The sequence below is a fragment of the Amblyomma mixtum genome, chromosome 2 (genome assembly GCF_055824585.1).
Source record: "Amblyomma mixtum isolate Tamu chromosome 2, ASM5582458v1, whole genome shotgun sequence".
Taxonomy (NCBI): Eukaryota; Metazoa; Arthropoda; class Arachnida; order Ixodida; family Ixodidae; genus Amblyomma; species Amblyomma mixtum.
In genome coordinates, this window is record NC_143013.1 from 293,398,241 (window position 1) to 293,415,105 (window position 16,865).

At 48.6% G+C, this 16,865-nt stretch overlaps 1 protein-coding gene across 7 annotated transcripts in view; it reads left to right on the plus strand.

The window, feature by feature from the left end:
* Positions 1–16,865, plus strand: part of Rbp (RIMS binding protein) — a 388,544-nt gene that overhangs the window by 335,606 nt on the left and 36,073 nt on the right. For all 7 annotated transcript variants that reach the window (XM_089574466.1, XM_089574471.1, XM_089574467.1 and 4 more), the window contains 6 exons: positions 3,230–3,607; positions 4,557–4,825; positions 5,733–5,808; positions 7,099–7,233; positions 8,912–9,010; positions 10,842–11,056. In XM_089574466.1, coding sequence (XP_089430592.1) covers positions 3,230–3,607; positions 4,557–4,825; positions 5,733–5,808; positions 7,099–7,233; positions 8,912–9,010; positions 10,842–11,056 — 1,172 coding nt within the window. The remainder of the gene's footprint in view (positions 1–3,229; positions 3,608–4,556; positions 4,826–5,732; positions 5,809–7,098; positions 7,234–8,911; positions 9,011–10,841; positions 11,057–16,865) is intronic.

Genomic DNA, 16,865 nt, shown 5'->3' on the forward strand with positions numbered 1-16,865 from the left:
ATGCCGTAGTGGAGGGCTCCGGAAATTTCGACCACCTGGGGTTCTTTAACGTGCACTGACATCGCACAGTACACGGGCCTCGAATTTCTCCTCCAAAGAAATTCAACCGCCGCGACCGGGATCGAACCCGCGTATTTCGGGCCAACAGCCGAGCACCATAGCCACTGAGCCACCACGGCGGCGAGAAGAGCATGGATCTTAAGATCCTTTGAGAGTGGGCTTCAAACTGCCTGATGGTTTCCTCTTTGTTTCAAACTAATTTTGCTGTCCACAGCGTCTGTGAGCATCGGCTGTTCCCGATAGTGCGACGCGCCAGTCTAGTTCGTTTTGCACTCACCTCATTACACAGTTTTACTGTTTTGCTAAAATGCCAGGGAACTTTTAACCTTTCGTACTTTGTTGTCTTCGAGCAACGTCTTAACAGTGCTAGCAAATGTGAGTGCTTCTAATTCGTTATTCTGTGCAGAAATTCCGCTTTCAAGATTTGCAAACATAGTGACACTTCTGAGAGCTACAATAAAGTAAATTGTTGGTCAGCGCAAACATTCTAATTAAGAACTTGGCTCCATAATTCTAATATAGGATCCTACGAGCACATTGGCAACGAAACTTTATATAATATCTCTGTATACTTGCTAGTATTTCCATGGTGGCCGACCTACGAAGAGGCACCCAGGAAAGAGAATTCTTCGGAGGATGCAAAGGCGCCGTTTTGCTTCCTCCACCTCTCGTTATGTAGCTTGCGTGCAAAGCTTGTGCCTGTTCGTGTTCGTGTCGTTGTTTAACAGCAGACGACGGGTCAAAACCGCGAGGTTTGCAGCACTCCAATTCGTGCTCATGAAATTAGACAGTGGTGCTCACTTCGAAAAAAAAATTGGCAGTGTTTTAGCTCCGGTTAAACCTGAAGGATTGTGAAAGCAACGAGGAGAGAGAGAGAGAGGCGATGGAGAGCGCGCGGCAGCGGCGGCGGCCCCGGCACGCTAGCTATGCGCCGCTACTGCGCGTGCGCCACTGGCGAGTGCTGCGGCTGAGTCACCCGCGCAGCGACGGCGGCGGCGCGCCGTGTGACGTCACTGCTCGTCGCGCATGCGCAGTATGGCCTTTCCTCGGCTCCGGGCTCGGCGACTCGCGTAGTGTTGCTTTCGCAACAAAAACAAAGAGTTTTGTAGTACAAGTGCAAATGCTTGTTGTTGTTGGTGTCGCGCGTAGCCACTGTGGAAATCGGCTGAGAATCTGGACTCATAAGGTTAATAATCAGAAGTGAAAATTTTGAATGGTACACGCGATTTAGTTTCCAGGTCATTTAAGTAGGCGTCGGGGTCGGATCCTTGCAGCGGAATATGTTTTTTTTTTCTTCTGCTCTCTAATCTATTATCTTTCGGCGATGAAATAATCACGCTATAAGCTTCCCATTGATTAAGACTACAAAAATAAAAAAGAGAAACATTCCCCTATGTTCCTAGGTTTCGGCGACTGTAGGAGTAGAAATGAAATTTTCAGGAATGACTAAAAATGCTTTTAATAATTTTTGTCCCGTTCCGTCTTCTCTCAAAACGTTTATTCTGAAAAGGTAGTAATATAGGTATGCTATACAGTCCGAAATTGAGCAACTGCTTTCTGGGGAAAAAAATATTGAAGTAGAAATCTGTTTTGTTCGCAGGAATATCAAGTGTTTTCACACGCCATAAAGAATGAATAAAAGATTTATTGTTTGTTTTCCTCTACGACGCGTGCATTGTCTGTGGCGTTTTCAGCCCGTGTATGCCGAAGTGAACCGATTTATACGTCCCCATCGAAATTCGATGATCCCGATGCCGCGGACACTCGCCACGTGGAAGACATTGAGACTGGCTTCGCGTCTTGAATACCTGGCGTGCTACAGGAGTACTCCGCTAGACAAACAGTGTTTTGAAAACGGCTCTTCTCTTTTCTGTATTCTGTTCTTTTTTTTTCTGCGTTCGCTCGATTTTCCGCCACGTGGAATTACTTTGTCTCTCCTCTCGCAAAGCACCCTGATTTCTCGCTTCACTACACGGGTCAGATGTCCGTCCTGAATGAAACGGTTGTGTTACTGCGCCTCTCCTTTCCGCGTAACCTCCTCCCTCAAATCACTTTCTATCCCTCTCTCCCGTTCGTGATTATATAAACAGACTCGCGGCTCCCCCTCCGTACGCACGCAGCGGCGCCCGGTCGATTGTGATTTCCCGCGACTTGAGGACACGTGTCACTCGATTCACCCCACGTTCTTCCCTCTTCGTTCGTTTTGCGCCACGTGCTATTTCTAAAGTCCCCACTCCACGTGGATTGAATTGAGTCCCGATAGCACGTGTCGCGCCCGGTGAGTCCCCCTCGTCGTCCCTCTTAAAGTCTGAAAACACTTATGGATATTACTTACGGTGGCCTTCAGAGCTCTTAGTATATGAGGAGCCTAAATGTACTTGTTAAAAAGTCAACCCATTATTATTAGTTAGCCATCCTGCCAGTTAACACATTTAGCTGTATTCTAGTGCACACCACTGCCAACAATGATATGCAGAAGAATGCGCTACGTTTAAAATCAATTGTAACAGTTTTACACCCGGTAGAGTAGTCAATTCTGTTACGGCGGAATGGAGTAAACAGACGGACGGCGGCACCGACGACGCGAGTGTGAGTGAGTGAACAACTTTATTAAGCTCTAGATTTGCTTTTCTTCTGCGGCTGTCAGATGGCTTCGTCCATCTGCTTGCACAAAGGTCGGCTGCCCTTAGTCCAGGGCTCCGCTGGAAGCGCTGCCAGTTGTGCTCGCCGGATTAGACCTTCTTGGTCGACTCGGCGATCGCTGGAGAGCACTCCCTCCCATTGCTCCGAACTCGGGTTTGTTATAACTGGTACCACGCTTATCCTCTGGCATGCCCCGTTTTGTGGTACAGCGTGGGTGGTTCTTGGCACCAAGGGCATTTGTCACTGTATTGTGTGGGATACATTTTGTTGAGTACGTGTAGGTTCGGGTACGAGCCCGTTTGTAGCTGCCTCCACGCGACAGAGTCTTCTTTGCTAAGGCAGTTGTGTGGTGATGGATACCGCTTTCTGCAGGAAACCGCGGGGTAACTAGGCCAATACGGCAATCACTGAGCCATTGGGTATTCTTTAGAAAATGTGTAGGCGCTGTGTGGAGACGAAGCTCTGACAGGTGGGTGTTGTGCATAAATAAAGGACGCTTCTGCATCGGCGCTTCGCCGGCACGCAGGCTCGTCGTGCGGCCTACTCCCGGCTCGGCTGTGCGGCCCGTCCTCGTCGGCGGCGCTGACCACGTCCCTGAGCAGCACCCTGAGCCTGAGCGGCGGAGGATCCGCGACCACCTCCTCGCTGGCGCCCGTGGCCGCTTCGCGGAGCAGCCTTGCGCAGCGCAACGCCAGCAACAGCTTGACGCTTCCGTCGCTGCCGCCCAACGGCATCGTACACTCGGCGGCCGTCTCCACGGCCCTGCACCACCAGCAGCAGCAGCTGCACCAGCAGCAGCTACAGTTGCAGCACCTGCTGCAGCAGCAGCAGCATCAGCATCATCAACAGCAGCCGCCCGTCACACCTACGCCACGGCTTCACATCGACGCGCAGACGGCACAAGGTGGGATCGCTGCCCTCTCGGCGCTCGCATGATTCAGTGACTGAGAGGAGAGTAGATGAGTGAGTGAGTGTGAGTGAGTGAGTGAGTGTGAGTGAGTGAGAGTGAGTGAGTGAGAGTGAGTGAGTGAGCGAGCGTGTGAGCGAGAGAGAGAGAGTGTGTGTGTGTGTGGGTGTGTGTGTGTGTGTGTGTGTGTGTGTGTGTGTGTGTGTGTGTGTGTGTGTGTGTGTGTGTGTGTGTGTGTGTGTGTGTGCGAGTGAGAGTGAGTGAGTGAGTGTGTGCGAGTGAGTGAGTGAGTGAGTGAGTGAGTGAGTGTGAGTGAGTGAGTGAGTGAGTGAGTGAGTGAGTGAGTGAGTGAGTGAATGACAGTTAGTGAGTGAGTGAAGCGAATGAAGTAGTGACTGTATAAGCAGCTCGGTGACGAATAAATGATGGAGGGAGGGACGGACGGACGGAGAGAGGAAGGGAGGAAACAAACGAAACCTGCATGCGTCCCATAGAAATAATGAATAGAATAGCAGACTAGAATGAGGGCCTAGAAACGCGGCGCCATGTTTGTGTTCCATTTCTGTTCGTAGTATCCATTTTACTCTCTTATAAATACCTTCCGTGAGGGGGGAAGTAAGTAAGGTGTTCTTTACAGATGGAGTAAATAAAAGCTTCATATGGGCCCGCGCTAGCGGACAAGCGAATTACTCCCGTCTGGGTATATTTTTTGCAAACAGCGTTCTCTAAGCCTCGTAGCTTTCCCGGCTCAAAAGTTTGTCTCCTTTAGAAAGCACGCGAGATGCCTTACACGTGGTACAGCCCTCTGCCAAGTCCTCCTGCTGTGAGACAACTGGCCATTTGGGTGTGATCGCCTCTTCTGAACATTTCCTCTAATCCGTTGGGAGCGGGAAGACTATGCTGGGCGGTAGAATAGAGCCTTCCCTTGCCTTTTTTCTCCCCCCAGCGCTGGCCGTGGCCTCGAGCCAGCAGCACAACCAGCAGCAGCAGTCGGCCACGCCGCAGCTCTCGGCCCAGCAGCAGCAGCAGGCCGAGGAGGACCCCCTGGGCGTGGACTCCGTGGAGTTCCTCGACCTGCCCGGCCGGGGCCGCTGCCGCGTCTACGTGGCCCGATACAGCTACGACCCGCTCAAGCAGTCGCCCAACGAGCACCCGGAGGCCGAACTGTTCCTCGCCGCCGGGGACTACATCCTCATCTTCGGCGAGATGGACGAGGCGAGTCGTCGAGAACTGTTGTGGATAGGTTGGGGGTAGAAGCGTTCGCTGAACAATCCCGCCTTAATTGGCTTTGAACATTTTCCATAAACGCGGGGGAGATTGTCTCAAAAGGTCAGTGACGTCGGTGCGGGACGGTGGGCAATATCAACGGCAATACCGCGTCTTTGTCACCTGCGTCACTGCCATTTCGCAATGATTTTTTTTTTTTTTTTGCCCTGAGTGTTCACGAACCCGCACAAGCGTTTCTGGAGATTGCAATCCCTCGTTACGGCTCCAGCTGTCCAAGGCGGCTCCGATTAAGGCGCACACGTATACTTCTTTTTAATAAAGGAGTCCACAAGGAAGTCTTTTTATTAAAGAATCCACCTTGGGGGATTCCCCTAAACATCTGACCATATACTTTTTTTTGTAGCCGCCGCGGTAACCAGTAGTTATGGCGCTTGGCTGTTGGCCCGAAAGACGTGGGTTCGATCCCGGCCGCGGCGCCCAAATTTCTATGAAGACGAAATAATATAGGCCCGTGTACTGTGCGATGTCAGTGCACGCTAAAGAGGCCCAGGAGGTCAAAATCTCCGGGGCCCTTCACTACGGTGTCCTTCATAGCCTCAGTCGCTTTGGGATGTTAAACCCCCATAAACCAAGCTTCTTTTGAAGCCGCGCCTGTCGTCCGAGGTACGACGCTGCAGCACTATGTTTTTGCTGTTCCCCTTAAATAAGGTGTCCTGAGTTTCATTCGAAATGTCATTGCTTGAATCCGTCATTGTTGCACTGCCTTAGCAAGACTGAATCCATGTAGTGTCGGAATATGATTTCGGTAGACTTTTGCAGTCGTCTTAGCCGTTAAGTACATGGCTGTTCTAACGCCTCGCGTTATAATTAATGCTGACTTTTTTTTTTTTTTCAGGATGGTTTTTTCAACGGAGAGCTCCTCGACGGCCGCAAAGGATTGGTGCCTTCCAACTTTGTCGAAAAGCTCACGGGTAAGCTTATGTTCCGCATTTAGATATTAATGTTAGGTGTGCTTTTAAACTTACCAACGGATTAAGCCTTTATTTCATTCAGATATTTACTTTCTGATCCGGATTTCGTACTAGCGCTCGAAGGTGGGGAACATGACAATCTTGCGACACCACCAAGCCTCGTCGGTGGTAAGGAGCTGTTCTTCGAGTTGAAGTGCAGTTCTTGGGCACTGCCCGGAACCAGGGCATCGCTAGCAAGAGCAGCTGGTTGTCATTCCTTCGAGGGCGCTCAGATAAAACGGAGAATGTTCGTCGCAGATGACGCGAGAGCTACAACCGAAATTCTTTGCTTCTAACTCCTTGGAAATGTCGTTGACAGTGTTTGTGATCGACGCATCGTATTTCTATATTCTACATCTAACGGCAGATAGAACGACAGTTTTTTTTTTCTCCGCGGAAAGACATGAGCACAGGCCAGGACATCCGAACCTGGATGGCTGAATTACTGTGAAAGGCGATTTAACAGATGTTTAATAAAATGATTTTCGTTCTGTAAATCGATTCGTGGAAACCGCCGATTATACGGTGCCCAATTTTCTGAAAACGCTCTCTACATGAATTGATACTCGAACAGTAGTTTAAAAAAAAAACGTTGCTTGTGAGAACTTCATGATCGTCCAGTCTCTTGAACATCTATCTCCTTGTCCTTGCTTGGTTGGTTAGGTCAAGTCAGTTCATTTTTTTGTGCTCGCACTTGCCATGACGGGTCGAGCATGGGTGCTTAAAGCTGGAAGTGGACTTACAAAGCGTCCTGTCCTTGGTGCAGGAGGTCAGCGCTTGAGAAAACCCGCCCTTATAAAAGTGGTCTATAGACAGTCTATAAACATCTTATTGACTCTATTGACTTCCTATAGATATTGCTTTTTTTCTATTCAAAGTCTACAGACTGTCTGTAGGCAAAATTCTACTAAAAGTGTAGGCCATAAATCTATAGATTGTCTATAGGCTGTCTATGGCATTTGTATTGCCTATAGACTGTTCTCTAGGATTTGTCTATAGACAGTCTATAGAATTTATCGACAGAAGTCTATAGACACTCTATAGACTGTCTGAAACTTTTTTTGTAAGGGCGACCCGTTGCAAGCGCACTCAAGGCATAATGTACCGCAAGTATTCGTGGTTTACACTATCGATACTACTCCTGCGATACAGTGGGTTGGTGGCTTTGTCCGAAAGTAGGCGTCTTGCGAAAGCAATTAATGTAATGCGGATACTCGGTGAGACTTGCGTGTGTTGCACGTGCCGTTGCAGGCGAGGACCTGCTTGAGTTCCAGACGTCCATTCTGTATGGGAACCGCGACTCGGACGACAGCAGCGCTAGCGTCAGCTACGCGCCAGACTTGGACAACCTGGCGGGATCGGACGAGCAGCACAGGCTGCCCCCAGGTACGTTGCGGACACGACCACTGGCTTCTTCTCCCTATAGCCATTGCGGTCGCAATAATAGTCAACGAATCGTAAATGCATTAAGAACGCGTGCAAAATAACTGGTACGCTTAAAAATTGGACGATCAGAAAATAATCTTTTACTCTAAATATCCTCCAAAACTGACCTTCTAGTGATCAAAGAGGACGATGAAAGAGTCGACACTACGTAGTCTGCGGCAAAGGATAGTCACAGAACCTCCTGAAGAGACATCGTGGAAAGTTTTTACTGTTAAAGCAGCAAAAACTTGACAAGCAGAGAAAGTTCGGTTGGGATTCCGGTTCACATGTTGCTCGAATCACTGCCATCTCGTGCTAGGTAGAGTAGAGCAACTCCGTCTTCTTCAAGCCTGACTGAATGTTTCAGCACCGGTGTATAAGCGCCGGTTTACCAGATCGCCTTAACTCGACATACGAGGGGGTACCCAAAAGAAACCGGACTAAATTTTTTGGTCGGCAAAGCTTCTGTGGTACCGCGTTTTGCCACTAGGAGCGCATAGAACGAACATTCCAGAGTCAGTAAGCCGAGTGCCGTCGTTGAAGGAGGTCAGACTAGTTTAGGAAGAGTTTTAGAGTGACGACTGTTTTGTGTGAACGTCGTTTTTGCAATGGCTGATTTTCGTGAACAGCATGCGCCGGTGAAATTCTGATTTTTGCTCGAAAAAAATGGAAACTCTTGAAATATTAAGAAAGACGTATAAGGACGATGCTATGGGGACAACTCAAGTGTTCCTGAATCAAAGCAACAATCATGGCAATGGAAAACTTCAAATTCACCTCGCCTCAAGAAAGCTCGTCAGGTGAAACCAAACCTCAAAACAATGCTGATTTGTTTTTTCGACGTGAGAGGAGTCGCCCATTGAGAATTTGTTCCGCAGGGTCAGACAGTTAGCCAGGCTTTCTACTTGGATGTTTTGAAAAGATTGGGCAACAGTGTGCGGTGGAAGCGGCCAGATTTGTGGCGGTCGAGTGACTGCTTTTTCCATCATGGCAATGCCCCTGCTCACACAGCCCTGTCTCTACGACAATTTTGGACCAAAAATGGCATGACCCCTATTCCTCAACCCTCATACTCTCCCGATCTTGCCCCGTGCTACTTTCTTTGTTTCCTAGAATGAAAAAATAGGTGAATGGAAAGCGTTTCGCTGATGTTGCTGAGGTGAAGAAAAAAACGACGGAGGCACTGTCAAGCATCACAAAAGATGAATTTAAACAATGTTTTGAAAAATGGAATGAAAGATTCGACAAGCGTATCATTGCAAGTGGGGAATACTTTGAAGGAGATTGAAGGTCTGTGCTTAAAATGTGAACAAATAAGTTCAAACAAAAATAAGTCCGGTTTCTTTTGGGTACCCCCTCGTATGCTAGGCCTTATATCGCGCGGACGTACACACGTCTGCTGTCGCCATTGTAAATAAAACATTTATTTGTCTACTCTTTTTTGTTATTTTTTCTTACTATTGTTTCTCGCTAGTGATAACCGCGCTGTTCACATTCAAAGCCTACGTTAGCTATAAGTGAACCATTTGTGCTAATAAAGAATTTTTAGAATCCTTTAACAGGACCACTGGCGTGGCAGTTTGAGTAGAACGTTTAGAGTGGGGCGTTAGAGCAGAAATGTGTGTGCTCTTGCGTGCAGAGGACTTCCATCGGATGAATGATTACATCGACTTGGAAGATATCGAAGAGGTGGACGAAGACGCCCTTTCCGAGACCGAACGAGAAAACGACGGCACTGGCAAGTGTCGGTTTTAGAAAGCTTCCTCCCCCCCCCCCCCCCCCGTCCCCCTCTTTTCCCCTACTCTTTAAAGAAAAACTGCAGATTTTTTAGAATTCGACGATCTTAAAGGGGTCGACTGTGTCAGACTTGGAGATATAGCAAGATAAGTCTGTTTAAGCTAGCATTCGAAATGACTACGTAAACGCGAATTGAAACCATGGCGCTTTCAAGCTTCTCCGCAACGCACAGCGCTGAGTGGGCGGCACCTGATGACGTCATCTACGGTGCCAGTACATCTTCAACGCAGAGGCGCTTGCTTTGAAAGAAAGAAAAAATCTCATCGAAGGCAAAGCCCGCGGAGCGTTGTTTGGCGGCATCCCATGACGCGCACCAGGGTTTGCGCGAAGGCAGAGGAAATTTAAAATCTCCCCGTCCGTGACGTCATCACCGAGCCTCTCGGTACTTTTTCGACACTGTGAGGAGAAGCATAAGCTTTAATCGGCAATTACCTCACCATTTAAAAAGCTAGCGGAAAAAAATCTTTTGCCTACTTTTACATGTTTTACCTATTGGCAATATAAATTTGAAGCCTTGAATATCGCGGAATTTGAAAAGTGGTACGTTGCCCTTTAACCGTGGATTGACATTAAGTTGGAAAATTTTGCGTTTCAATGTTGTTTGCAAGTTGGGCCGTCTCCTCAATGTAACTAACTCATCTCCATGTAGAGACACCACCGAAACGTTCCATATGAGCTGCTCGTATGGAGTTATGGGAATATGGACTCTATAAGATAAAGGAAAAATATATGAGGGTCTATATCTTGTCTGTACGGAGTCCATAAGCATTCCACATCATTTACATCCGAGTTCCATAAGGATTGCGCGACGTCATATTGCATCCGCATGATTCCATACGTGCTTTCCATATAGTCCACCCTACTCCATATGCTCCATACTGACTCCATACAATTCATATGGAAACGTATGGAATTATGGGACACGTCGTAAGGAAATTTTCATTAGGGGAGTGTTGCAATGTTAATCTTGTTGCGTGTTTCAATAAATTAGTAAGTTTGGACTGTATAGGTGGCTGTACGCAATCGTCTTATATTACGAAGGAGAACGCGAAAAGTCAAGTTATTATCCCGAAAAAGTCGTGAAGCTTCCTACGTTTTCAAGTGCACACCGATTTGACGCCCGCAAAACCCTGGGCCCTAGCGTGGGATTATGTGACACAATATAAGAAAGAGTGGTGACGTTCTGCGCTGGCCGCAAGCCGCCGTGATAGCGGCTGCAATGACATCTCAAGTCTTCCCTGACATTCACGCGTTAGTGAGCTGCTTCGCGGCGCTTGCGCGATTGATTATCTTTATTCAGAAAGATTGCTCCAACTAACGAAAGGTTTTGATGTCATTTGCTCCACTTAATTACATTTGGTCCCACGACTATTGGGTTCATAGACATGCCTGAAAATGCATGTAACAGGACATCAAATTTGCACAGTGTCTCTTTGGCTAAAGACGGACGAGCATATTCGCCAACCTAACACGCTCGTACAAGGAAGCACTTGCTGTGGGACCAGTTAGCAGCGCACGGAATCATTTCAAACAGTCGTTTCTTGAATGGAAAAAAAAAAACGAAATCGCATCGTGCTCAAGTCTGGCTGATATGTACGGCTTGCGCTCTGAGCCTGTGTTGTTCTCTTTCAAACGTATATTCAACGTAAGAGATGTTTAAACTTTTGGTTTGTATACAGTGATCGACAGCTATTTTGAAGTTCTTACAAAAACCGCCTGCTTACACAGAATTCATTCATTCAGTGTCAACTACACCGAGTTGTGTGTCGCAGGCGGCGCCGGGGCGGCGGGCTTTCCCGTGCCCCCTCCGCAGCGGCTGGTGCTGGAGCGTCAGCTGAACAAGAGCGTGCTCATCGGCTGGCTTCCCCCCGACGTGGTGCTGGGCTCCCTGGAGGCTTACCACGTGTACGTGGACGGCGTGCTCAAGGCCACCGTCCGGTCCGGGCACCGAACCAGGGCACTCCTGGAGGGCGTCGACGCGGCACAGGTCAGTGGGTTGCCACGGTCTGACTCGAACCCAGTATGGCAGCTAAGTGAAACACCTCACAGAACCGCGGGTGACTGTCTTGGGTGTGTCCCCGTGCTTCCTTTTGTGGATAGCGAAAGTTTGCGACCCATGAGGATGAGCTCCTCTGTAATTTTAACGCAATAGCGTTAAGTCTTCCGTCGTGCTGGAAATCCGGCGTCGTCAGCGTCGTTAGCGTCGTCCTCGGCGTTTTGAGGGATAAGTAGGGTGGCGTAGGGCGGCCCAGGAGGCCACCTTCGGAGAAGCAACTTAGGCAGGCTGTCTAGGTCACGTGACCTTGTGGCGTCATCACAAACTGCCCACCGGATTGTGAGCAAACTAATCAGCCTGGCAGGTGGCAGTTAAATTAATGATTTATCGAGAGAGGTTGCTCGGAAAGAGCAACCTGGTTCGCACAAGCCCCGCCGGTGGCAGCACCTGCCTTCGCTGGGCAGTGGCGCGTCCCTTAACCGCTGCTCCATTGCTCAAGGAGTGGTATGAGGACTCCCAGGGATATATGAGTGTAAAGAAGAAAATGACGAATTCCGCATATGTGTGCATTAACCCATTAACGTTATCGCGTCATATCCTTAAGGTGGAGCTGAAGAGTACCCTCCAATTTTTACATTATTCCTTGCTCCTCACTCCCGCGTCTGCCTTGGTGTTTTTTCTTTGCTTTCAAAGTGAAGACGTATGACTAGAATCGCCAGGAAAGCAAGGGCCTCTTTATTTCTAAAGAGCGAGTAAATAGCAAATAAATATGGTTGGTTTATTGGTTCATTGGAGTTTAACGTCCCAAAGCGACTCAGGCTATGAGGGACGCCGTAGTGAAGGGCGCCGTGGCCGGGATCGAACCCGCGTCTTTCGGGCCAGCAGCCTTGCGCCGTAACCACTTAGCCACCGCGGCGGACAGCAAATAAATATAGTTTTTGTTTTAGCGTATCCTTTAGCCGTATGGAAAATGCGGTAACACGTTGCCGTTGCCAGGTTTGCCTAGGCACATTTGTAGCGCGGTAGCAGTTACCGTAGTTACCGTGTTTACCAAACTACGGCGGTGCTAAAGCTCGCTATATGAAGTGCATGCGGATGAAGACGGTAGTAGGCTGTAAGTGACTGGTTATGGCGACTTGTCTCACAAGTTGCTTACATGCTGATGCCCTCCGTTTTAAGATTACGATCCCGTAGCCTCGGCATGATACTATACTCCGCCTCACAATCTGCTGGCACTGAAGTCTGTGATTCAGAGACCGTGTGATAAATACTGTTCGCCAGTTATGATGGTCTGGTGTTGGCCGGCGCTTTTGATGCCGTTCGCTGGGGCTGCTTGAATGGCCGAAGAGACGGGCTGGAGCTATAGTCATGAGCAGTTCTTTTGTGCGAGGCGCTTGGTGAGATTGGTTCGCCATTTGCAGGAGCGAGCTATAACCTCTAAAGCCGTACGAACAAAGTGTGAGACATGGTTTCGCGCAAACATTCCCTCTGTGTGTGCCTGAACATGACGCCCCCCCCCCCCCCCCTCCCCCCAAAAAAAAAAATTGATTCCTTTGTCCGCCCCTCTACATGATGAGAAAATCTGCTCCATTTAATCTGCTTCATTTAAAATTTGCTCCTAGCAGCTTACAGAAAAAGATAAAACGACTACGCTTACGGAGTGCTGCGCAAGTCACGAAATTCAGTGAGATGAAGCGTACGTGTTGTCTGTTTTTGTTTTAGAGCGTTATACTCGCTCGCATTATACTCGGTCGTGTTACTCAAGGTCATATCCAAGTGGGGCCAGTGAGTGGTACCACCATTGGTACACAGATTGTGGACGACCTAGTTGACGTAGAATGTTCGCAGGGGTATCAAACGATTCAGCGCGTTACGGAGCATAAGTTTACTAGTCGAATCAAAGCGTAGCATATCATAGGGATTCGCACCGACGACCTTCGGTTCCCCAAACAATGAGTTCTTGAAACTTCAAACATTCATTAAGGCCAAACTATTGACGTAGGACATTCGAAGTGGTCTCAAACGATTTGTCTTGTTGTGTTGTATACGTTGGCATCAAAAAAGTAGATATCCGTATGTAACGAAAAATTTGCACCGGATATAGCGGATATATCTAATGACGCATATTCTTTCCATATTGCTAATGCTTTATACTCATACGCTGCCTCAGTGTTTTGCTCTTTTAAACTCCGCGGCTTTCACCCTCTCATCAGTCCATACCTTCAGTGTACGGTCCATCTGTCTACCCATTGCATGGCTCCTGCGGCGCCTTTCGTTTTAATTGTGCAACGCCTACACAGGCGCGCGCAGAGCGTCCTAGAGGTGTTTCGGAGCGTTTGGCGGTGCCTTACGATCGCGAGTCCTACCCGATGACGACGAAAGTTGCACGCAGCCCAAAGCACACGCTTCATGTACGGGGTGGTCACGTGATCGCAGAGAAAAGCTACTCGTGGCCGGCAGAGGTGGAATGTGTCCCGTAAGCAGCTCTCGCCGTGAAACGAAAATTACTCCTCTTGTTGTTGTTTTTTTTTTTTCAGAAAATTGAAAAGTTAGGCCGAAAGAAAGCGCGGTTGTACAATCAAAAGACCAGCACAGGGCAGCATTGCCAGTGGCGATGGAGATGAATAGTATGGGAAGGAGGTTATCGAAGTGTGGGGAATTTGAAGGCGCTGCGAAAATACCGACCAGGAAATGTAACATACAACAGGCAACAAAAAAGAAAGATTGGAGGGGACACTTAAGCTCCGCCCTAAGGGTATGACGCGATAGCGTAATGGGTTAATCTCTATATATTATCTAATTTACAGTCATAGATTGATAGACATTCAGTCCTCCCCTCCTGGCGCTGTGGTGCATCGGTTAAGCGATGCGCCACTGTCCTGCGATGGCAGGTGCTCCCGGCGATGGGCCTTGTGCGGCCCAGGTTTCTCTTCCCGAGTGACGAATAATTAATTTAAGTGTCACTTGTCACGGTGCCCAGTTTGCTCACTATCCGGTGGGCTGTATGTGATAAGGCCGCAAGTCACGTGACCTAGGTTGCCCACCTGCCTCCAAAGTTGCTCTCCGGGGACGACCTGCCAGAGCCGTGATCGTCATTTTTTGCTCACAACACCTACGTCGACACCGCCGACACCGGGTTCTCTTGACAGCGAGGCCTCTAACCCTCTCGCGTTAAAACTAACCAAAAGGGATTCGTGTGAAGTTGCTGGCTCGTGTCGGCTTCGGTACAGAGCGACACGAAGTCCCCCAGTCCCCCTTTTGGCAAAGGTCGATTGCACTCGTAATGAGACGGGCCTCATTATCCGCGTCCACTCCACGAGGGGAGGTACGTGACACGTGCGCGGTTCAGTGCTTCCTGCTCGCGTTTAACACCGGTCGCGTCGCGCGCCCGTATCGACGTGAGTCTTTTCGGCACATTCTGTCGGCACTGGTGCTTCCATTTGAAGAGGCCGAAGGGAGGAAGCGGCTACGCGTTATGAGCCATTTCCTTCTCCAGTTCTAACGTAAAGGGGATTCCCAACGCACGTGCGACCTTTCGCGCATGATCGGATATCGAAGCTGCATGAAAGTTGGCGCTACAACCTTGTAGTGCTTTCTACTGACGCGCGAAATGGTCCTCCGGTTTGCTTATAGTTCTTGAAACGCTGCTTGAGCGTGTCGCGTAAGTGCTTACGATTGGCGCGTCACAAGATGGCGCAATTGTCAGCCATCTTTTCTAACTCTGTTACTATATCCTTAGAGCTCTGTTACTCCAATAGTAGAGTATTACTCTATTATTGCTATATCAGTAGAGCTCACGCGTTTACCAGAAACCTAGCCGATCCTTTTCATCAGCGTCAGATGCTTGCGGCCTTGGTCTTCTCGACGTCGGAAAACATTTACAGCGAAAAGCTCTACTCCTTCCATGCTGTTCCTGAAGGTCATCTGGCTCTTAGATTTGACCTCTAAATGGAGGCGCGCCGCATGAGCGAAATCGCGTGTGGCAAGTGCCTCGATCTTCTTCTTCTTCGTCGCCACAGCTGTGCGCTTGGCAGACACGTCCACCGCTGCGCTGGCTGCTGCTCGGCCAGTCCTCCTCGCCAGTTGTGGCATGCGATGTGTCACGTGATTCGCTCTTGCGCTTGGCAGTCACGTCCGCCGCTCTGGACGCTCGCTCTTGCACTTGTGGCAAGTGATACATCACCTGATTTGCTCTCGCTGAAACAATTTTCTCTCTCTGAAGTCTTGAAAAAATAAAGGTGAACCAAGACTAAGCGTGTCTAAGCATGCTTAACAGAGCTTTTGCTCTCCATATCTTGGCTCAGGTGAGTTGGGCCACAGCTACTTTTTCTTTCCGTTTTATTCCACGGGTCAGCGTTTGCGCGATACAGGACAGAATATAAAAAGGTGTTCAATTGAAATATAAAGCACAGGTGGAGTGAAAAAAGGCTGCCATAAGTTTTACCCTTCCTTCGGGCGAAGAAGCAATCGCCATAGCTGTATCGGGACTCCATCCAATGAGGTACCTCTCTCCAAGCCCCACATGGACCCCGCGGGTGCAACCCTAGCTTGGATAAATAATGAAAGGCGGATGTTTGCACTTGCGGGAGCAGGTCAATCTCCTTTCTTCCTGCACTTTCACCAGCGTGCAGGAAGAAACAGGTTTTTTTTTTTTCCTTTGTTTCCGTGCCTTACCTTCTACTGAAACGAAGATCTAAGGTCACTGCAGCCGCTGAAAAAGGCTGGTGTTCTCTTCGGTCTAGGTGGAGGGAAAATTAATCTCCTAAGTGCTAGAGGAGCCTCTCGTGGCCAGAAAGGTAAACAATACCCCGCGTAGGAGCACAACACTACTTGGCAAATCTATTGCCTACAGCTACAAAGGAGCCGCTTACGCGCAGAAGCGCGTGCGATCTCTTACGGACGAAGGCGTGCCGTATTTACTGCCGTATAAGCTGCAGCGTTAACTCTGATTTCATTTAATGAGTCGCCATTTTTCGTGTGTTATGCTCACGTGTTTGTTTTCTGTAGTACATCCTGGTGTGTGCCGAATACCGGTTCTTCTATTACTACCGGCTTTCAATAGCAGAAATGTGTCCGTGAGCACTAATTACGAATGTTCCGTCGAATGAACAATACTTGAGACTTTCGGGGATCCTTACAGAGACGTTTTTGTGGGCGGCAGTTCATTTCAGATTGCGCAAGTAAAGAGCGTGAACAATGTGACAAGTGTGACGGCCAGAATTTTATTCTTGAAATTCAGAGCTTCATTACGTCTGCATTTCAGGCAACATTGCGTGACGGAAGCTTTTGCATATCTGCGTAAAGTTCAAAAATCTTGAGCGGGATTTTCTGCTTCTTTCAGTGTAAAATTATTATCAGAATAAGATTACGCCTAAATCAGCATAAAGTTATCCGTTATAAAAATCTGAATTATAAACAGCGAACTGTCTGAGAAGACACTAAAAGTAATTCAAGTTTCGTTAGCATCAAGCCGTTGCATTTTTATTTCTCAATAATAAACAGGTCTATCTTAAAAGCGTTCGCTGCGTAAAAAGCTCTTGAAGGTGAGAAGACTCCGGCTAACTATAGAGAAGCATGACGCGCTGCAGCAAAGGGCGTTTCGGCAGTGTCCGCTCTGTGCCGAGTGGAACAAGCCCCAGATTAAGCCTTGAAAACGGAGCGCGGAAATGGCGTGAGAGCAAGTTCTAATAGACCGGCCTTGCTTGTCAAGTCCCGCCTCTCTACACAGAATCAGAACTAGCAAGATGAATTGTTAAGCAAGTTGGTTCATTGTAGCGTAAAGATGGGTAGCGCAAAAGGG